This window comes from Cryptotermes secundus, unplaced genomic scaffold (genome assembly GCF_002891405.2).
Source record: "Cryptotermes secundus unplaced genomic scaffold, Csec_1.0 scaffold181, whole genome shotgun sequence".
Taxonomy (NCBI): domain Eukaryota; kingdom Metazoa; phylum Arthropoda; class Insecta; order Blattodea; family Kalotermitidae; genus Cryptotermes; species Cryptotermes secundus.
In genome coordinates, this window is record NW_019723906.1 from 377,448 (window position 1) to 401,499 (window position 24,052).

The 24,052-nt window shown below is 38.9% G+C and overlaps 2 protein-coding genes across 2 annotated transcripts in view; one reads left to right on the forward strand and one right to left on the reverse strand.

Annotated features, from left to right (window-relative positions):
* LOC111862010 (protein inscuteable homolog) overlaps positions 1-11,607 on the reverse strand; it is an 89,006-nt gene extending 77,399 nt beyond the window's left edge. The window contains exon 1 of the mRNA XM_023847041.2: positions 11,325-11,607. The gene's annotated coding sequence lies outside the window, so the exon portion shown is untranslated. The remainder of the gene's footprint in view (positions 1-11,324) is intronic.
* A 502-nt stretch (positions 11,608-12,109) lies between these two features.
* LOC111862043 (40S ribosomal protein S16) lies at positions 12,110-18,180 on the forward strand. Its single transcript, XM_023847105.2, has 5 exons — positions 12,110-12,200; positions 12,282-12,326; positions 12,460-12,591; positions 16,239-16,353; positions 17,975-18,180. The coding sequence occupies exons 1-5, from the start codon at positions 12,192-12,194 to the stop codon at positions 18,118-18,120; spliced, it is 447 nt and encodes a 148-aa protein (XP_023702873.1). The 5' UTR covers positions 12,110-12,191; the 3' UTR covers positions 18,121-18,180.
* Positions 18,181-24,052: the final 5,872 nt, after the last annotated feature.

Here is a 24,052-nt window from a genome sequence, read left to right on the forward strand (position 1 = left end):
TCCATTACCGTGTTCACAAGAGCTCGACACTGGTCCCTATCCTGACCCGGATTAATCCAGTTCACAACCTCCCACCCTATTCATTTAAAATTCATTTTAATATTATCCTCCAATTTATACCTAAGCCTTTAAAATATTTTTTTAGTTACCGTAGCTCCTTGATTTGATCATCACAATATTTGGCGAGGGGTGAAAATTATGAAGTTTCTCATTATGTAATTTTCGCCAGTGTTCTCCCTCCCTCTTACGTCCACATATTCTCTTCGGCGTCCCATCAATTCTACATACGCAGTAAATACATAACACAAGCATACAGACGTCGAATTAGAAAGAGTTGTGAAATGTAACAGATTTTCCCGTCAACCCCCCCATGGCAAATAAGCGTTCTCTCTTCAGTGGCACAATGCTGAATGAATGCATGCTATATTTTAGATTGATGGGTAACATTCCAGCAGGCAGGTGAAGCTACTGCTCCTGACTTATTAAGTACCCCGTAGAGTAAAGACATGTTGGTTTTGTTAGTTGCAAGAAACTTCATGCATTTTCATCTGACAGTAAATTTACAGATCTGAAGAACATGTGAACATCAACTGCGTCTCTTTGGAACTTCCAATAGGCCTACTGTTTTCTAACATAAAATTGCTGTTGCGAATTGTGATTTTGTCCGGTCAGATGTCTAAGATCCTTTACGAATGGATAGCTATTGATCACACCTTCAATTCTTCACGTGTGCAAGTTGTATATACTTCTAGTTGTGCATAGCCATATACTGTTACTCAAGCAGTACGTGTATATCTCGCGACTAAACCTATGCTGCTACGGAAAGACCAACAACGAACATCCACATTTTGGATCTGAGGTTCTCATGGCGTTGCTTATGAACGATGTTGTCTTCTGAGATGTGATGCCGTGCAATCCGTTAGGCTTTCACCGACGTTTCGAGGGAAAGTACTTCCTCCATCTTCAGGATCGGTGTATAAGCCACGAAACCAATCAACTTTAGGTTCTCCCTACGCTACGTTACTCTGAAACCTGAACTACTGGATTACACGGTGTCACACCGAGCATATAGCACTCATAAAATATACGAGTACATCTTATTTGTTGCACTGGATGAGTGCAGTCAGAGTAGACGTTCATTGCTAGGCAACGACTCGGTGAACAGGTTCATGCGGCAACGAATATGTAACCAACAATGGGGGTATTGTTGAACTATAACGATGGAAACGGTGTTTTCTGTTGTAGCCGACCCGAGGTTATATAACGAGGATCCCAGACCAACTGAAATATACCCTTCTTCTCGTCAAGAAGATGGTACATAAGGACTACGAATATTACTGCAAGGGTTCAGTTGAAAAAAAAATCTCTGGTCGTGAGTCTCAAAGGGCTTGACGCCAAGACGAACTGATTGGCTGTAAACCGCCAATCGTAAAGTAACTTTGATTTTGACTTACTGAGATATAACTGAGGGGGTCTCTTGAGATGGCAGTCGAATGAGATTGAGAAGAGATTGCAACGAGTCAGTTGACACTTGAAAGTCAGCCTGTGAAGAGAAGACTTAGCGTCTGATCTGAAGACATTATGCGCGCTATAGTTACAGTGAGACTGTTATAAATCCATTGCCGGGATACGACTTGTGAAGACTGAGATGACTTAGCATGTCCTAGTGATCTGTAATGTGGAAATCAGCAACAGTGTTACAATTACTTGTAGTTACAAGCTGAGTGTATAAGTGCAATAAATGCAATCGTCCAAACCAAACCCCGTCTAATAGTCACATCCAAAAGCACACGACAATATGCTTATAACAATTTTTTATCGGATTACGGTCCTTGAACCACTGGTTGTCCATGGCGGATCACCAGTTGGTCCGCAGTATTATTGTTCATAGAGTATATTATGAATGCAATAAATAAAATAATTTAAATAAAAAAAACTGTGATGAATCGATGTTTAAAAATTATGCTATCAACTGGTGCATATAACGGGGTTGGTTATGGCAACTTTAACTATAATTTGTCTCCTGTTCCCAGAAAAAAAAAACTGCATGATCTTTACGGCCGAGAAGAACGTTACAACAGAATGGCCCGCATGTGCGCCTACCGCCCATGTAGCGGTCCGCAGCTGCCGAAAGTATCAAAAGCACTGCCTCAACAAAATAAAAATTAACGCCTTTGTGTGTTACTGAAACCAAAAATACGCATGTATAATCACTACACTGAACATTAGCAATCAAAAGTTTTGCACAAGGGCATAGATCTACCTCCAGTCGTCTTCCAAGGATGTGGGGACCGTAACGCGGATCTGCTTATGTTTCTGGGGTATGTGAGACTGATCCCATAACTGTGGCACTTCTTCATCGTCACTCAATTTGTCACACCACTACGGGCTGCGAAATGAAGGCTGGGGAAAGAGGGCGGTAATATCCAACACAAAATATTTAGTACCTTATACGAAACGAGAAACGTAGCTAATTGTAAAATATAAAGTATGAACTTGTGATATAAGATATATAATATACAGGCCTACACCACAAATCAGATTTTTCGGGCATACATGAAAGAGCATACCGACACTGGTTCGCGAGCCATATGCTCTTAATCTCTGCAGTACGACACTTGAAACTTGTCCGTTAAGTAATATGTTTACTAAGAAGAGTGAATCGAGAATTATCTGCTTTTAGAGACGTTACTCGCGCTTTAATCCTTTTTCTTACAAACATACGTTGATCTCCTACTGGATAAACAGCATTAATCGGCTGATCTTTGTAATGTAGAGGCAATGTGTGTTCTGTGAGGTATGAACTGAATTATTTAAGTATTATTCACATAAAATTCATGTTTTATATAATAACCATTAAGCTTTAAAGGGTTAACATCTTAAATTATCCAAAATAATGCAGACTCTTTTCGTTTCACTAGGTTTTGTACCCTAGGACAGTGGAAAGTAATTCCACGAACGTTCCCTTGTGTCCACAAATGTGAGGACAGGCGATGTCACTTGGCTAGGATATTGGCGAGTCTGATCACGGATTCCAAGTTGAATTCCTGGCCGTCACTGACACGATAGAAGAAGTGGCTGGGGGAATGTGAGAGGGGGGCTCGGGATAGGTCGACTTGATCAGTAATAGTAACAGTCAGAATGCTATTCAGATACTCAGCATAGACCTATAATGCATGAGGTTTTCGGATCCCCGTGAAGAGATTGCTGGATTATTCTAATGGTCTACAAAAATTCATTTGGTTTTTGTTAGACGAGGCCCATCGTATAGTGACAGTTCCATGTTTATTGAACTACTTTTTCTCGAATACATGAAAATGATGTTAAGGTAAACCTGCTGAGAGCTGAAGATATTTTTTTTTCTATCTTCATGGTAGCCGTAAGTCGAGGATCTTACCTCGGTATATTGGCACACGTGTAGCTTGTAGTGCGATCAGAGAACAGATTCACATCCACACGCGATCATTCAACAGACATGGACTTGTTTCTGTACTGTTGGGCTCTCAACCTTCGGTAAAAAGAATACATTTCGACGTTAGGACGTTAATACCTTACACGCGAAATGGTCGCTTCTTCTATTCTTCGTTTCTTTCTTTTCTCTTCGAGGAAATAATAAACATCACTTAACCTTAACTATTTTGTTATTTTCCTAAAAAGCAGTAAATTATTTCCTTTTTACGTTGCAACCTGGACACGGTCAGTAAAGATATTATAGCGCGTTCCAACCGAACGATAGAATTTGTTTATTTCTCGCAAAGTCCTGCGTCCAAATTTGGGCTCTAAGGACCGAATAATTTCATGATTTTTCTCAGGCTCTCTAGGAAATGCCGGGATAATATCTAAAGCTATCCCACTATCCCTTCCTTCCACATCCTATCGTTCTATGCTGCACATTCAGAGACTGAAAGCGTCGTTGGCCACAAAAAAATGAATAATGTAGATGTTCTTGAAAGCGATTTATGATTACATGTTTGATATTACCAGCATATTCATACACCAAAATGTATTTCGGGTGCTTTCAGCCACAGCCTTGAAACTGCATTTGTGACTTCATCTTAACTTCATTCTTGATCAAAATAATCACGGGGGAGTTTGGCACGTACCGTAACATGCAGCAGATCCCATATGATGTACAGCTTACATGTGAAACTTTTTGGCGATGACCATAAAGTACAAGCAAAATAATTTGAACTAGCTCTGCCCTGCATAACATAGCCGTTCTAGCAGATTTTGTAGGTTATTAATTAATTATCGACGCATCTTATTTATTTATTCATGTATTTTATTTCATTTCACGCATTCGTCTATACGACTAAGCAAATGAGTTAACTTGTAGCAATATCTTGTCCAAACAGTATATATAGTAAACCGTAGTTAATCTGTTTACAGTTAATCCGAAGGACAGATAATCCAGATCGAAATATGAAAAATGCTATTCACAGCTGAGTACATATTTTACAAGACACATGGTGTTTAGGAAGGCAGATGAGTCACTTGTCTAGTCAGCCGAAACTTGACAGTTTCTTCAAACCTGCATTATTATGTTCAAAAACAAGAAAAACTTCTGAGTCTTCCATCAATGAATGCATGTATCATCATCTTACGGTTGTTAAATAAAAATCTACAGTGATATTTTGTTATTTATTTTCATCAGCACTACTTACACCATTAAATTTTCCACTTATTTGTGTTCCACTTTCTTCTTTCAGGGCTACATTTGCTTCACTAATCCGGGTTATCGCTTAATCCAGATGCCCCCCCCAAATCACTCCGGATTAGCGAGGGTTTACTGTATACATAAAGGCTGTATTCAGTACAGCGTATGTTGTACGAACAATTCTGAATCCTCATAGTTATGTCCACGATAACTGAATGTCTGAACCGATGAGGTATGCAAATTAGCGAGAAACATGTTTGGACTACATGTGTGAGATTAAGCCTTGTCTATTTAGAAGAAATCTGAGTATGAAACGGAATAGTAAGAATCCAACATATTTTTCCAAGTTCATTCTGTTTTCCTAGCTAAATTTATATAACTTTCTCTAGGACAAGACCTTTCTGGAAGGACTTGTCTATGATGTAGCTCTCCCTCCACTGAATTCGAGAAAATGCTGTCATGGATACTAGTCTGAAAATAGCATTCGTTTGATATTTTCATTGTTTCGGCCAAACACAGCCCTAGCAAAGTGAGACGTATAGGCGCACATAAACTACTCCCTATGCCTAGTGCGGAAATGCAGCACCTCATACGAAATAAGACTAAAGTATTATAACAATTATACACTAAAACATTCTTCCATGTTAAGTCCGTAGTGGTCAGAACCACAAAGCAAATTTGTGATTTGCATACATTCAGCTTCTGCTATTGTTGTGTCGTTTCTGAAATCGTAGAAGCCTTAAGAGTCAGTGGGATATGACAACTGAATGGCCAATAAATAATCCATCGCTTGTTACGGCTGGTTAAGCTAATTAATTTGCATTATATACCTGAATACGTGTACATTAACGGTACGAAAGGATCATAATCAGTTGCACTTTATTTACACGGGAAAAACTTAACAACAAGAACGGTTATTTCCACACTTAACAATATCGCTGCGAAAATCCGAAAATGCACTGTATTCTTGACGTAAGTACTGCAGCCTTTAGTTCTGTGGTATTCTAATATTTCCTTTTGCAGTACTGTGTCCTGTGTTCAAGCAGTTCAGATAGGGCCTATCTCTTTTCACCTACGAAGCTGGGGAGTTATTTAATGGTACACTCAAATACTCAACATTTCAGCAGGGCAGAAGTTGTGGTCGACTGTCTCTACTCAACTGTACTTTTGAGGCGCTTATTAATTTTTACGTACGAGCTCCATGATGGAATTCTAGTCCAAAAAAAAAAGTTGCTTGTTCGTCGTATTGAATAACTGGGAAAGTGACTGGCTCGAAGTCGCAAGTCATGTTTTAAATAAATCGAATGAAATGTCCCATCAGCCTAGCGTTTTCGAGAGAGGGGGGGGGGTACAAATGTGCCAGGGAGAAGTGAGTTTTATACTATAATATACGTATATACACACACACATTATGTTGAGTAAGGGAACAGTCTTCTGAGAAAATTAAATTAAACAATAATAGAAGACACATAGAATTTCGGCATCTCTCTGTCGACAGTTAATAGCATATTCGCAAGTTCCTGCTTTAGCGCGATTTAAGACTTGCAAGGTCACCACCATCTTAAGTTTATACGAAAATGACCGGCACACAACTGACATCATACTGGTAATTACATTTTTCTCATATGTCTGGTAATAAATTATGACGTAACTGCAACTAAGAAGAATTGCTCAGTAATATAAACACTGTGCATATAATTTGGTGGCAATAATTACCAACCACCCTCTTGTTCATGCAGAGATGATAAATTAAGATAACATTTTTATTGACACTAGAGTGTATTGGATTACATTTACATCATGCTCAGGGCAGAATTGCTTTTCCTTGGGTAGGACCGAGTAAAAGAAAAGCAGACTGGGGATTTACTGTTCCAAAAAAAGAGACCGGAATATATGAAATTCCAGGAATAACATTAAAAGAATCCATCTGAAGGAAGTGATTAACCAAAATTATAAAACTTAATGGTACCTCAGAGACGAGTGACAATAAGTAGGACTTTACGCATTCAAGAAAGTTTCTCTGTTTCCTGTAAGAAACGCGCAGATGATGTGTAAGGATTTATTTTTACCACTGTCCTAGAGGCAGCGCGGATGTGTGAACTTGTGAAGTTCATGCACACTGTTTCTCGCCAACAAAATTCACGCTGTGTATAAACATTTTTAAAGACATTCTCTGTTAGTCCGTTCAACTCATTTACATTGACAGTGAAGCTTGAAGATACAAACATGACGCTACGAAATTTACTGGACAACATAAATTTGTACAAGGAACTGTTCTTTTATATTGTTCAAGGTAGGCTACATTATGCCGAAAATGACTGCAAGAAACGTATCAATGTTATAACAAGCTTATATATACATAATGTACCATTTTTAAGAGGAGCTCAGGTAGCGTAGTCGGTATAGCCAGTGGCTACGGGCTGGACAAGCAAGGGGTCGGATTTCAAGTCTCGGTAGGGACAAGATGTCTGCCGTCTTCAAACCGTCCAGACCGGTTCTGTGGCCCACCTAGCCTCCTATACAATGTGTACCGCGGTCTCTTTTCCGGGAGTAAAGCAGCCGTGGCGTGAAGCTAACCGCTCACCTCCAATTAGTGCCAAGGCTGAGAATACGTGGATGTATACATCGACTCCCCATACGGCTTCATGGCGAAATGCTTAATTAGTGGAGCACGGGAACACCTTCTTTACCATTTTTAAGAGGAACAATTTTCGATTGAATATACAAAAGCAGACTTTAGCTTCCTGTAAATAAGAATTATATTGCCCAGATCCAGATCAGCATGAAATTCGCCCTACACACTTTAGCGTGTTCCCCCCGGTACGGAATTTGTTTCGAACCGGTTGAGCGGTTCCAAACAGACAGTCGGGGAGACAGTTGGGCAGACAAGTATTCAGTATCCATAAGAATGTCACTGGAAGGCACAAAATGTAATTCTTCAACAATGTGCAGTCGCGACAATTACAGTCAGATGAAGATTGTGCATATGCAAAGAACAGCACAGGGTCTGAAGGAAGCTATAAGTTGGCAACCCTTTTTACTTTTTATTTCGCTTAGTGGGGGGTGGAGTCTAACTGGGTCCACTAGGCACGGCGGCCGCTGACTGGACTATTGTAGCCTGTCCCGCGTGATTATGATGATGGAAAATTCGGTGGAATGAAGACTGGCAGGGGAAACCGAAGTCGTCGGAGAAAACTCGCCCCAGCGCCACTTTGTCCACCACAAATCCCACTTGACAAGACCCAGACTTGAACCCGGGCCGCCGCCGTGGGAAGCCAGCGACTAACAGCTTGAGCTATGGCTCGGCCTTTGCAACCCTTACCATGCGTACAAAGTTCCTGTACATTTCCTAACACGCTTGTGGATATGATAGCGAAACGAATATGACTGGTATGAAGAATCAGGTTGCTGCTGTCCAAATAACTTGGGTGTTCAGTTCAGTACTAATGGTACAGTAGAATTCTGAGTCATGGAAATGCCTGTGGTTTGCTCTGAATCTGAAGTCTGAGGTTTATATTCACATTTAAAGCAGCTTTTCTATCAATATCATTTTGAATACAACCTTCCACAGCGTGGCTAATACAAGGTAGCACAAAGCCTTCCTCCGTAGGGATTTGTATACACTGGCGTCCCGTAGGATTCCGAATGGTATATAATTGATTTTACTAATCTTGTTATTAAATAACGAGAATTTGATATTTATGTATAAAATGGAAAGTTCTTTTCATAGGTATGATGCTATTAAGGTAAAGTTGTCCCTGTACTTAACTAATTAAACACTACGCCATTAAGGCGTATGGGGGAGTGGATGAATAGATCCACATTTTCTTGACCTCGGCACTAGTTGGAGGTGAGTGGTCAGCCTTACGCCCTTGCCGCCTTACCCCCGGGGAAATAGGTCCCCGTGCTCATTGGATATGATGCTGGGTGCGACCCAGAGCCGGGTGAACGACGTTGAGAAGACCCGTAGCCAGTCGCTGTACCGACTATGATGCTGATAATTATCAGCATTATATGATAATTATCGATTATAATCGATTATAAAACCATACATTTGAACACTTAACGAGGACGTTTCGTTACATTGATTAAATTCTTCCTTAAAATAACATCCCTGACGGAATAGACTTGGACCACTGTGTATTAAATTCTGCATAAGTTGTGGGAACATTTACGAGGAGTTTATGTGGAATATTTTCGTGCATGGGTTGTGAATGATTGGCGTAGTGCGATCCACAAAAATTTCCCGTAGCGTAGAAGACGGAAGCTGAACTATTAATGATGTAATGCCATCAAAACTTCTTGCATATTCGACCTCCACCCACATAGTTGCCATGTCATCAAAGTGTGCGTCAAACCGCCGCGTGAGTAGGAACACCGACAGAATACACATGCCGAACATCATGAGAACCGACACTAAGGAAGACCGTCAAAGAAGAATACAGTGAGTACAGTTACTTTGTCCCTGTGCTTAATTAACCAAACACAACGCCATGAAGACGTATGGGGGAGTGGAGGTATATCTTCACCTTTCTTGACCTCGACACTACATGAAGGTGAGTGACCAGCTTCACTCCCCAGCCGCCTAATCCCCGGCGAAAAGGCGCCCGTGCCCATTGAACAAGGAGTTGGACTGGCCTCAGGGCCGGTCTAAACATTGTGGACAAGAGAGAAATTTCTTGCTTCTGCCGGAAATCGAACCCCGGCAGTCAAGTACGCAGCCCGTCCCTATAAGGTAGAAGATAAAGTATTAAGTACTACGCCATGAAGACGTATGGGGGATCGGATGTAAAAACCCATGTTTACTTGTGACAATAGTTGGAGGCGAGTGGTCAGCTCCACGCCCCGGCTGCTTTACACCTAGGAAGGAACCCCTGGTACCCAATGGATAGGAGGCTGGGTATATACAAAAAATACTTGTAATTTTTAGTATTAATATTTGAAACATTTCTTCTTTCCTTTCAATGATGATTATTTTTTAATCCAGGGGTAAGTTCCCTTCCTCCGCCCCCACGAGCGCGACTTCTATAGTGAGACGGGTTCGCGCATAGCACGGCAAATTACTCGTATTTCGTCCGAGTTTAGGCCTAACAGGAGTAAGACATGTGTGGGCATTATTTCACACGTGTATAAAAGAATTCTGAAATATTTTACACATTCCGGGGGGCGAGGTGATGAACTTGGGCACTCTCCTGTGAAACCTAATATATCTGGGAATAAGGGAATACTTTTTTTGGCTTCCTCCCTACTGTCGCTCGTCTACTTGTCCTTCTATGTACTCGTATTTTATTTGCCCATAAAATTCTGCTTCTCACTGCTCCGTACAGTGATATAAATATTTTCAATTATACAAAGTTCTCTCTCCCCTGGTCGCTTGTCAGCGTTGTATTTCACTATGATTCCAACTCAGAACATTAACGGAACACAGTATCAGAACCTTGGAAACGGAAATAAATTTTTGAGCCGTACCCCGCTGCAACTCGGCCTCACTGTAAATCAAATTCAAAGAGTGAGTGTAATTACTAGTTGATGCGTGTCACCTTGACGCACTTTCTTGGGTACACACACAAAAATAAACATAAATATGCAATCATATGCTACAAACATATTTAAGGAGGAAATCTGTTACAAACAAATTCACTACAATTAAACAGCAAAATAACCGCATTTTGTAGCTTGCTATAGCAGTTCTTTTTCACATGCTGCATCCTGTCCGTGTCACCTTAACAAACAAATCGTGATAATATTTGTATTTCGGAGGTATCCTTAATTATTTCGCCACAACCATCATAAGGTGAGTGGACACTACACAGCTTTCAAGGTCCACAGCTATCCTACAGTGGATCAACTGACACAGTCTAGCGTTGGATCCATCGCTACATTTAAAATGAACTATGCAAACGATGGTAATAAAATAACAGACACAATTAAAAGAGATAAAAACACTTAACTATTGCAGGATCATGTAGTGAAATGAGAGGTGCCAGTATTGTAAGTTCTGTGTGTGTAAAAGTAACAACGTAGAAAGCGAATTTGTTCAGGATCATTGGAAGTTAAAAAAGTCTTGAAGTAGAAGAACGACGAAGCTTAAAATATTTATGGCACTATGCTGAAGCTGTTCAGGGATGTCTCTGTTTGGTATATACCGAGGTGTGTTTCGGTGGATACTGCAGTGTAGGAGGTGAATGGTAAGCACTGGGGCTGCGAATCCGCTGTTGAAACTGACATCTCTGCAAAATAAGTTTTGTTGAATTGGAATGGTCCTTGTATGAAATTACATTATGTATCACACGGCACAGAGTGTTAGATCACCAACAGTTTCCCCTTTACACGATCAGCCGTGTCTCCGTTGGTTTCTTATTAGCGTTTGATGATTAATGGGAATCCTCTGGAAAGATGACTGATGCACTGCTAGGGAAACAGGGGAAAACTAACTCCACGCAAGCCCACAATCTCGTGGCCCAATAGGGCATGAACCAGCTTCGTGGCGTGATAATCGCTCAATTACCATATAAGAATATAATCCCTCATGTAGATATTGATATATTTACACTGTGCTGACGTATCAGTCATCCTAGTTTGCGTGACGTGAGTCACCGGCGTAAAGTTTAGTTTTCAGAGAATGTAAAATTTTCAGTTCTGTGTAAATATAGAAAAAGGTACTTACATATAATTCCATGTGTCGCTGAAATCGACGGCGGAATCTCATTCACTCTTTCAGGTCTATCTCTTTGATAATCGTAATAAAAATACAGCAGAAATGTCCACTATTGTGTAACACTATGATGAAATAAAACTGGTTTAAAGTTAGTAATTATTAATCGTGGTTAAATAAAATATAATTGCCAAGTAACTGGTATACAGAACTGAAATGTTTGACAGTGCCGCGCACTGAAAACCCGACCAGGCGCACTCAGTCAGCCACCTGTCAGTGCATCCGAAGTACTGACTCAACGCGTTTGATTCTTGTCTGGCTTGCTCATGGATCGCTCACGGATAGAGCCAACTGCCCGTGGCTGGCATGGCTGGCATCACGGTTACGCATACAAGATACCCTGCTTTGAAGCGACAGTCTCGAACTCTACGGCAGGAATTTGAATCATGGTTTGTACAAATAGTTCGTAGATGGCAGTACAAAATGTGATCATATGTAGTATTATATTAATTTGGTATAGGAGCAATAACTATAAAACAGACGGCATTACAAATGTCAATCAAAATTTCATATAATATTTTATTTACAACTTATTAAATTTTCATTACTCCAGTGTCATTTTCTGTTTTGTAATGACGGTATAGAGGTAGATTAATAGGGTTCTTAACATTAAAAATTCCTATACATTAAGGCATAATTTTAAAATATTATAAAAATTTGCATTTATGTTATATTCAGTAAAGAGTTTAGTGGTTTAAATACGTGTTTAAATACTTTACAAAAATGTTATTCCAACAGGAACTCGTAGCGCCATCTATAATAATAGTTGCAAGCGGAAGTGAATGCATGTAGCCTTCTTTCCACGAGGATTTCGTCAAGATGCAGAAGGTTTGATTTTTAAGATATATAGTATTGTAATTTGGCTTAATGATGATACAAGCTTAATGACCGTTTTTTGAATATTTTCAGCCTACAAAGGAACCCATCCAGTCCGTGCAGGTGTTCGGAAGGAAGGTAATGTTATTTATTTGGATTGTTTCGGTTTGATATGCACACAGCATTGCAGATTTTAGTAAATTGGATACATTTGTGCATTAGTTTTTGACATGTATAGAAGAGTGTAATTTTAATTATTTTTTCTTACTAGAAAAGTGCAACTGCTGTTGCTTACTGCAGGAGAGGAAATGGCAATCTTAGGGTAAATGGTCGACCGCTTGAGATGGTAGAACCCAGAGTACTGCAGTACAAGCTACAAGAACCTGTTCTGCTTCTAGGGAAGGTGGGCCTGTTTTATTAAATATTTGTTGTGTTTTTTTAATTACTGTCGCATATGTACGACAGTTACTATTTAATTTTCATGCAACTCTGATCTGAAACTGCAGTTCTAGGTGGCATGTTGATGACTAAGAAGTTGGACAATTGTAACTTACATTCTTTTATCGTTATAAGTAAGGCAGCGTGAATGTAGTGTAGAGACGAGTTCTCATCCACATTCATCAGTTTCGAACGTATTTTTGAGTTATGTGGCTAGTGGTTTGCCATTGGATCACAATCCTTTCGTGTCACTAGTAGGAATATTTGCTTTTCTGTGTGTTCACCATTTCTTTAGTTTTACTTGCTGAAGCACATAGGTGCCATCTTAGGAAAATGGTATCTGTGCCATTTTGAATTTGCAATTTGTATACTTATTATGTTGTATTTGTGCTCGATTAATTTTGGGATTTTTTATCAGAGTTCTTTTAACGATTAAAAGGGAACAGTAACAGTTCAAGTTGTGTTTTATGCTGGTGTAGGGTGAATTCATTGGTTATGTGCAATTTCTTGAAACTTTGTGATAGGGACTCAGTGTTGTAAATCATCAGTAAGATTTGAAATTGTTCTGAGCTGTATATGATGGGCAAAGAGTTCGTCAGTATTTACCCATGTGAGTCTTATTTGGGTTTATTGTACACTGTATATGAATTAGTTCCCTTAAGTAGTCATATTTCCTCTAGCAGCTGTATGAATGATGTCCATTTTTAAGTGTTACTGTTGTAGCCTGCTTCACCTTTTGTGCTGTGGAATCTATGCCTGCAAGAGGGTGTTCATTCTTGGGAACTGGTAGTTATCAGCACCGACTAGTGGTAGGGAATAGGGAAGATGTGACAGCAGGTTGATAACATTCTTTTCTAGTAAAGGAGACCAATGAACTTACATGTCTGAATGGAGCATCATGCCATCGAGATCCGCAGGAGTGAGGACATTTATGGCAGATGCCTTTTCACATAGTCTTTTGTTGTGTCTTTCCAAAATGATGCCCTAACTATGAAAGAATGGCCTCAATATATTATTCTACTCTAAGGAGTATGCTTAAACCATTTGGTACCTGGATAATGAGTGTGACATTCCTTGGGTTATTACAGACTGCTTTGTATGTGGTTTCTCAAAGATTTCATGGAATTAGTGCCCATACATGTGCATGATGGGAGAAATGATTCAGAATGGGATTGCATGTGCCGTGTAATTGAGGTAATTGACTTGTTTACAGACCTTCAAGATCTGTGGAATATGGGGAAGAAGTTAAAGGTCTTCCTTGCATGGTTCTTTTTCCAGTGATTGTTGGTTCTCCTTGAAATATCTAAACTGTTTATTCAGCTTGACCCATGAACTTGTTCCTGGAAACTTCTGTGATAAGTTCCTGTTTCTAAGAATGTCTTAGTCATACATAAAACTTAATATACACTTTTCAAATTGTGATATTCTCATGCTCAGATTCTGAAAACAGGAAAATTTGCCCAGCCTCACAGACTGGTGTCTTTCATGCTATCTGTGCATTGAGTTTATATGCCAGAATGAGTCTGCCTCTACTTGCCCTGCATACCCACACATCCTCTGACAAAACTACTGCATTTTTTGCTCGCTGTTGATAAAGTTCACAAAATTTTTGCCCCTACTACATAAGACCACACAAAAAGTAAAAGGAAGAATAAACGTATTGACCTGTAAACAATTATCCTTTTACATTTACAATTATTTTCACTTCATGGATCCGATCATCTCCCTGTAGGACTGGATATAAAACATGTCACATGACAAATTCATGATGAATACACATCATACACATCCTTGGTCCAATAAAGTATATAATCAGGCCTCACGCAGACAGCACAGGTTGTCAAGACAACACACCTAGGCCATGGAAAAACCACTGTCAAATTCACACCTTGCCATTCCACACACACTGGCAAGCCATATCAATACAGTTTCATTATAACATATTAAAATTCATAACAAACACAGATGTCATACGTACTGCCACACTTACAACAAGCAAGCCTCAACAATGTATAATACAAGCACACAGACCATTTATTTACTCTTAACGTTTGAACCCCTTGCATGCTCGACAAATTCATCAATAGAGCAAAATGAGTTACTTTGCAAATAATTTTGTAAAACAAACCTAAATTTATTTTTATCATTTTTTAAAACAGGTATCTGATAGCAGAGAGTTAAATAGCTTGATGACTGAATAATACACCCCTCTCTGATAGGATGATAAATGTGTTGTAGTTATGCGAAGGTGGTCATTCCTTCTGGTACCAATCATATATACAGAGTTATTGGTTTGAAACTTATCCAAATTATTAACAACAAATGTCATCAATGAGAGCAAATATACACATGGGATTGGCAGTATGTCAAGCTTTTTAAATAAATCTCTACATGTATGAGTTGGGCCCACTCCCATCATTATTCTTATTATTTTCTTTTGTATAACAAAGACCTTGAGACTGTCTGATGTATTTCCGCAATATATTCCATATTTTTCTGATGAATGATAATATGCATAATATACAGTTTTAAGACTATTAATATTTAATATATAAGATAATTTTTGCATTAGAGAACCAACTGTGCTCAACTTGTGAAGCAAAAAATTGATATGTCCCTTGCAAGTCAGATGATTGTCCAGCTGCAAACTGAGAAATTTTGTCATTTCTACTTCTTTCAGCATTTTGTTAAAAAACAATGTATATAGAGGGTAGCTAGTAGCTGCTGTTGGGGTGAATTTTATCATTTTTATTTTAGCCAGATTTACCACAAATTGGTTATTTTGAACCCACGTAAACATATGAATAAAAACAACATGCAGTTTTATTTTTAAATTATAGTAGTCTTTAAAAAAAATAAAAAAAAAATAAATTTTTAAATTATAGTAGTCTTTCTGACAAAACTAATGAACACCATATATGAAAGTGGAGAGTGGCCCAAGGACTTTACAGAAGTTACAGTGATTGCATTAAAGAAAAAGACAAAAGCTACAAAATGCAGCGACCATCGCACAATAAGTCTTATTGCACATACAGCAAAGATAATAGCAAAGATACTTAAAAGAAGAATTGAAAGGAAAATAGAGGATGTACTTGGAGAAGATCAGTTTGGATTTAGAAGAGGAAAAGGAACCAGGGATGCAATTGGGATGATGAGAATTATAGCGGAACGAACTTTGGAGATAGATGAAGNGGATTTGTATAGTTATAGTTAGCCTGTTGTTTATGGAGTGATGAATTTTTGTGTGTGACTGTGCTTAGACTTAATTTTTTCCTTCCTTGTGATGTATAGAAATGATTGAAGTTTAAGTGGGTTATTCACATATTCTGTAAAGATAATGAATGAGCTTTCCAAGGAAAGTACAAATGAGCATGTTTATGCTTGATACTTTTATGAGAATGGGTGTGCAGATGTTGTAGCCTTTGTGAAAACAAATCACCTTGGTATGAAAATGTGGTATTGTGAATCATTACCAATGATGAGCCTTTTATCCCGAAATTGATCATTTATGATATGAAAGGTTAAGACTCTGAAGTGAATATCATATTTATTGTTTACATCATGTATTTTGACAGATTTTAGGTTATTGAACAATTTATTACTCACTTTCAGGAACGGTTCTCTGGTGTAGACATCAGAGTCAGAGTGAAGGGTGGTGGACATGTCGCCCAAATTTATGCAATTAGACAAGCCATTTCAAAGGCATTAGTCTCATACTACCAGAAGTGTAAGTAGAACTGTAAAACTATGTTTGTTTCAGTTTGCAACACTGCTGTAAATCAATTGTAAAATGTTGGATTTAAGGCTTTCATGGCACAGTGACTGTGAAAAATACTACCTTCTGGATGTAATTCTGTGTAGTTGGGTAGAAGTAACCTGACATTCTGGTGGAACATACTGGCACCTTCTTCAGGGATGAAGAATGAGGCAAGCAAGAAATGACAGAAAACAGGTTTTGGTTCTATGGGGCATAACATTTTGGAAATAGTATTCTTCACATTGAAAAATTATTATAAACTCTATTGACATGGCATAGTTACTTCAGCCATATGGCGATTTTTTTTAACTCTACTGATATCAGAGAAAGCAGTCCTGTGATGTAATCCTCTCCACATCTCCTTCAAGCTGTTGCTCTTCTCCCTACACCCTACTTTCCTGTATTCTCCTCTAGTCTAACCATTCTGCCATGAGAATGTTGGTGAACTTCACTGCTGGAAGGTGTTAGGGCTAGTTGACATGCCAGAGGGCGCTAGGTGAGAATCCAGAAATACCAGGTAGAGAGGACATATCCTTAAGTGCTGTTATCCCCACCATCTATTGCTACAGTGTAGATGAAACTTGTTCTGCGTGTCCCCTCTTGTACTCCCTTCACATATATTAGATTATTCTCAGCAATGTGTGATGTGAGGTTTCCATGGCAGTGATGAGGAAGAGTGTGTTGTGATGTATGTAGATGTTTAGGAACTTTTGGAGAAGATTCACAGTATCAATTTAATTAAAGTCCCCCTTTAAAGTTCTTGTAGAAGTGAAAGATGGGGTTGAGAGCACAATACTTTTATGGATATAGATAGACTTCTCAGTGAGCTGTGCTGCGCCAGTATTGCCACTCGTGTTGCCCAAGTAATTGTATTGTTATTGTGTTACATTTGGTACAGTTTATTTAACATCAAGCTTTAAAAACCTAGTGCAAAGGCAACATCACAGTAATAAATGCATATGTAGTGTGGCTATGAAACAAGTGCATAGACAGATATAATTTTGCAGGTGGGCATGGGCCATGAATTTTTTAATGCTTGTGGATACCACTCTTCTGCAACAGCTCTTTGTATTTTAACCTGTTAACCAATACGTGAAAGTTAATGTATTGGAAGCAGCTAACACAGAATCATCATTGTTATTCAGTTCACATTATAAAAATGAAGTGATGTAATGTGATGTTATGGCAGTACTGTTGCACTGTATGGTTATTTTAGGCATTAAATGGATGCCAGACAATGAAATGGTGACTGTTTACTATGCGTTAAATGTTTTCCAAAGTAATAGCAGTGTACATTCACAGCTTGTATATGTGACTCTCAGGCATACACTGGCTCTTGTAAGCTTGTTTTACTCGTTATTGTATCAGGACATTTTTGTTCAAGATAATTATATAGATTGTAATGACATTTTAAAATAGAAGCACCATAGTTGCATTAGAGACAGAAACAAGTGGACAAGTGCTATACAGATCAATTGGTTGTTAGCTTATGTAATAAAGCTATATTGACTGCAGTCTGTGGAAGAAATAAGGGTGATAAGATGAAATGGATGATTTGGAAGCATAATGTATATGCATTCTTTATTTTCAGATGTGGATGAAGCATCAAAGAAGGAGATCAAAGATATTTTGATCCAGTATGATCGCACATTGCTGGTGGCTGATCCCAGGCGTTGTGAACCCAAGAAGTTTGGTGGCCCAGGAGCCCGTGCACGTTACCAGAAGTCATACCGTTAATTTGGTTATGTATGTGTCTGGTGTTTCATATATGTCTTAATAAATATATCTTGAAAACAAGTTTAATGTGTATGGCCTTTTCTTCGTACTCACCACATACAAAGACAATCTTGTTATCATGTTTACGTTTAATGGTGCTGAAAAGGGTTTTTTTAAACATTGCAGTTATTTGCATAGAGTTGTTTTATTCTCCATATTGTGACACGCTGAGCTATGGATGACGCCCCTCCCCCACCCCCCGCCAGCCGTGATGCGCCGAGCGAAGCCGAAGCGAGCCGATGTTAGCCGAGTCCTAGCATCCTGGTCGCTAGGCAACGCGAGTCAACAGCGGTAACGTCACCAAGTAGTAACAGCAGTTACTTCCGCTAGCGTTACTAGCAACACAGCGCCAGGCAACAAGGGTGCCTATTACGTGGCTGTTTTCCGTATTGTCCAATCGAGGCTACATAAGGAGCAGAGAAGGCTATTCACAGTCAGTTAGTCCTGGAGCTACCACCGAGTGAGTCCTCGAGCTACCTCCGAGTTAGCCAGCAACCAGTCCGTTGTCTTGTGGCATTTGGAGTGCACTATTTGTGATACTGCAGATAGCAGTAATTGTAAATCTGTAATTTGGGTGATTGTAGGTGCGAATGTGAAATAAGATTCGCTATATAAAATACGGCGTGAAGTTATTTGTCGCGTTATACGCCCGATACGCGACAATATTATAATGTGTGTTTATGTGTTTAAATTACTAGTCCATTTTTCCTTGCTCAAGTATTTTATGGATTTTGCCTTTCAGGATCTGAGAATTGTAACTTAGTCTGGTTTGATATATTTGATGACCTACAGTTTAATGTTCATTCCTCAGTGGATGACACCAAGAACCTCTTGTCAAATTTAAATTACAGGTTCAAGTAAAGTTAAGTTAAGTTGGTTACCCCACCACATTTTTTTTTTTCAGTGAAAATTTTCCAGCAGCATGTTTTAACAAAATGGGTTAGCACAGTGGTAATGTTCTTGAGTCATATTGTAGCATATGGACCTGTTATTGGGCAGAGAGCTATGCTATGCAGTAGGCAGGTAAACAGACTCCCATTTCTAAGAAAGTCAGTAAACATGTTCTTGCTGAAACGATATCCAGTGTGCTGCTAGGCAGCCGCACATGACAACAGTAGAATAATTCTTGGAGGAGGAGGTTTTCTGTTGTGCCTGCCCAGAGGTTGTATAAGGAGGATACCAGCTGAGCTGCAGTTAAAAGAGTCTTCAGCAGTTCAGTTGAGTGAAATGACATAAAGTAGCTTGGTGGGTGGGAGAGTTCAGTTGAAAGTCTGCCTGTGAAGACAAGACTAGGAGGTTCATGTGAAATGGCCACCAGCCTGGGAGCCAGGTAGTTGAGTTGTCGGTTAAGAGGCAGTTCTGTGCAGGTGTCTATGATGACATAAGTGTGGGAAGCAGAAGAATCTCCACTGTGAAAAGGCTAATGGAAACTATAACAGACTGAGGACATTAGTCTGTGTATATCAGTGATTTGTAAATCTTATGTGGTCAATAAATCCTATTCATACCTTGTCTGTAGTCACCCTCATAAATATATGGCAGGATGTGGAGGTGTCAGTTTCTTGGCTAGGACACCAGCTACCGCGATGTGTGTTTGCATGGTTGCTGCAGGCCCTCCAGGAAAATTCCAGAATAGTACCATAGTTGGGCATCATTCCTGTTTTTGTTATCATTCAGTGCTCTATAGTCAGTATAGCAGTAGTGCTATAAAATTATCCATAAAGAAATTGTTTGAAGCTCTTTTTGCCATTTCCTACAAATGTGCATTTTTATATCAGCTACAAGTTTGCATTGTTTTATATGTTTACTTATTGGTATGTTATAATCTTCATTTTACAATTCTCTGAGCTTTGTTATTCTAACAAAAATGCGTATTTCATTTGTTTTACTGGTTATGTATTATTTACCAAAGATTTTTTAAGGTGCTGCTATACGTACCATATTTTTAGTTTATATACAGTTTAAGCATTGCAGAAATATGTTCCCAGATGAAAATCAAATTTCTAAATTAACCTAAAATTTTAGCACATAGTCAGCCATCAGCAAAAGGGAATATTTATAATGAGCATGCATCAGAATGAAGTTTCAGACATGTTTGGTGATTGGTTGAAATGCCATTTAATACTGAAAAATTATTCTCATATATTTTTCTGTTGCATATGATATTCAACATTTTAATCTTTGTCCATGATTTATTCCAACCGTCTTACAGTGCATACATTTATTCACCTTACTCTTCTCTCTTGCACTACATGTTTCAGCACAAAAGTGCCATCTTCAGGTGCTTTTCGATGTACGTCAAACTACTTCATTGCATGCCCTGTTGTCTTTATACTAAAATAACTAAAATATATATATTCGTCATATATATTGATATACCCCGCTGGGTATGTGTGTGACACATACCCAGCAGGCCCAGCGGTATAACACACGCAGTCACAGGAGCAAGACACAACACAAAGCACAATACACACACGAGAGTAGGAAGANCACCTGAAGATGGCACTTTTGTGCTGAAACATGTAGTGCAAGAGAGAAGAGTAAGGTGAATAAATGTGTGCACTGTAAGATGGTTGGAATAAATCATGGACATGAATCAGTGCAACAGGACGCTAAAATATAACATTTTAATCTTTTCTTAAGTAGGGGTGATGTCTGAAAGTGGGAAGTTTCTGAATATACACAAAATTCATTCAGATTGCACACTTTGGACCCTGAAGATGAAGGCATCATGTACCTTCAAAGTGCTGGCAACATTATCCACATACACACAGTGTAACAACCAACGAATGGAATTATCAGCATTTAACCACCATGAAAGCCTAAAATCACTAAACCACATATAAGTTTCATGTCTCTTCCTACAAATATGTGTGGTAATACTAAAAACATAAAAGTAGTCATTGTTATGTCTGAGAACCACATTATGAAAAGGGGAACGTGGAAGTAAAGCTTCACACACATTCTTAACCTCAGGACTGGATGGAGTTTTATAGTAAGTTTCACACTCCTGCATCCCTTCAGTAAGAGCCTGTATGGGACACACAGCTGGTCTGGACATGGAGATGAAAATTTGTTCCTGACATGATATGAGCTTTTGGAACCTCAAAAAAGTTTTTAATAAAGTAAAATTAAAACACATGCTTTTAGATAGAATGAATTTGTGATAAGACTGAGATAAACATCAAACCAAGGGTAAAAAGTAAAGTCCCTGTACTTAACTAACTTATGCCATGAAGGCGTGTGGGAGACTGCATGTATAGATCCACACTTTCTTGACCTCATCACTAGCTGAAGGCGGGTGATCAGCTTCACACCCGGGCCGCTTTACCCCTTGGGAAAGAACCCCCAGTCCCCATTGGGTAGGAGGTTGGGTGTACCCCAGAGCCAGTCTGGACAACGTAGAGAAGAAAAAATACTTGACCCTAACAGGACTCAAACTCTGACCCCCAGTCCAGCATGTAGTCAGTCACTGTACCAACGACTCTACCCAAGCTCCTCAGACCAATGGAATTATGGTTAAAAATAGGTGAAATAAGGTAAAAGCTTCCCCTGCACTGAATTAAGCACCATGCCATGGAAACATGGGAGAGTGGAGGTATGGCTCCACCATTCTTGACCTCAGCACTACTACTGAAATATAGATTTCTCTTATTTAAATGCAGACCAGTTCCTTTCAGTGAACTGTTTAGCTGGGAAAACGAACTGCACGCTTCGACATTATACAACACTGGGAAAATGTAAACAAAATAAGTTACAGGGAAGTTAGAAATTCCTCTCATTCACAATTACAGGCGCACATCTACATGATAAAGGGTTTGTGAGAAACAACATTTTTAGCCTAATAGCATTTTTCATGTTTATCACTTGGCAGGTGAAAAAAATTATGATTAAAGTAGGTTTTGATACTTCATTGATTAAATAATAATACATGTTCAATAATTTGGAGAAAGAGGGATGCAGTAGTAGCTTTCATCAACTAATTATTTGTGCCAACTTCAAAAATAAATTTGTGTTCTGCTAGGAGGGAAGTTTCCAATAATTTCCTTTCATGTTGAATATCAAGTACTGGGATTCCATATACAGTATTTGTATATACGTGTATTGATGTTCTTTTATTGTATGAAAACATAGGAGCACAACAGTATGGAAATCATGTTATAAGCCAGTATAGATTTTAGTCTTGAAATAATGTGAAAGAACATAGTACAAATCAGGAACAACAAATAAATATAAACTATGTTGCAATTTGAGTGCCTGGGAATAAAAGGGACAAAATAAGCCCGCAATAATGTAGGGACAAAAATGAATTCAGAAAGTGCTTGTTATTCAGTTTCATAGGTAAAGTTTCCCTGTCTGAAAGCACCTTGGCTAAGTGTGGACAAGCAGATCCATAAATGGTTATGTTTGTGCATCATCCAGCTTACACCCAGAGAAAAATAATCTTATAAGTGGATGAAGGTTAGTCTTCTGGGATGAAATGGCATGTAATCTGTAGTAGTTTACCAGTGTTTTGGAGGAACTTGCTGCCTACATCTTCAGGGCAGAAGGTACGTCTACCAGAGTACAGAGCATCACATTCCAGAAGACTCTTCATAGTCATTGCTATGAGAACTTCAAATTTCAAGTAGAAGGTTGGCTGGGCATTAGAAAGCCCCTCCAGAGAATCGAACCTTGGCCATCCAGCTCGTCACTATACCAACTGAACTCTTCTGACTCCTAAATGAAGAAGTAGTTGAAGACTAATGGCCTATGAAAATTATGCTTAAGGAAACTGGTTTTTCTTAGTGCATTCAGGCAGTTCAGATAGAATTTAGAGTTCATAATCCCTAATGGGTCCTTATAGAGGAATTAAAACACATTTGATGACACCTTTAAATTCAGTAACATATGTTGTTATATCTATAAAAATATGAAATCGGGTTTTCGTTTTTAACAATGTGACTTGTATATATGCACTTCTCATCCTCGTAACGTGTTACCTAATACTCATGCTTTCGTGTTATACACCTGAGTCCTCAAACTGGCCGTTTTCCAAGAGGTTTCCACACCAGAATTCTGTGTTCATTCCTTTTCTTATTCAGTCTATCTTAGTCCCCAACATTTCACCATCCTGACAATACTCGTACTTAATCAGAGCCAGATGGCAAAGTAATGCAAATAAGCCGTTATTTTTATTGGCAGGATTCAAGTCTATGTGTAAGATTTATGATTCACTTTTGTGCTTCACGTCTATACATTTATTGTTAGGAATATCTTAACGATATACATCATTCGAGCATTTCTAGTCGTCACGCAGTATTGTCACTCTATTCGGGAACAAAACGTATCATACGAGCTCGACGCTGAAGTTTTCTGCAAAACAATAAAGTGTTTACTTGATGAATTTCATGAAATACAATATAATGTAGCGTGGACAGCCGTTTCTATGCAATAGGCTAATAAACAATGGCGTTGTGCAACCCATTTCTAGGTAACGGATCGCTAAACACGTTCCCGCGGGAAAGAATACGAATACAACAATAGAGTTACTGTTGGAAACAATGTTTTCTACTCGGTCCGTGCAAAGTGGTTACAGTGAGGACATTTGGAGTGACCCAGTTCGTTGTAGCATAAGATCTGTCAGTTAGGGGTGATCTGCTCTGTAAAGCCTGTACTGACAGAGGACTTGGGTGTAAAGCAAAAGGAAGAGTTTTCGATAACATATTATATGTGCGAAATATACACTTGACGAAAGGTCGAATGTATTCATAAGAGACAGACCCATCTTCTCGCCAGAGATGATGTTACATAAGGACTATTATCGCAAGAGTTCAGTTGAAAAAAAAATCTCTGGTCGTGGTCCTCAAGGGGCCTGATGCCAAGACGAACTGATTGGCGGTAAACCGCCAGT

Coding starts and splice junctions, on each gene's coding strand:
- LOC111862043 (XM_023847105.2), top strand. Junction 12,592..16,238: donor CTGTTCTGCTTCTAGGGAAG/GTGGGCCTGTTT, acceptor ACTCACTTTCAG/GAACGGTTCTCTGGTGTAGA. Junction 16,354..17,974: donor AGTCTCATACTACCAGAAGT/GTAAGTAGAACT, acceptor CTTTATTTTCAG/ATGTGGATGAAGCATCAAAG.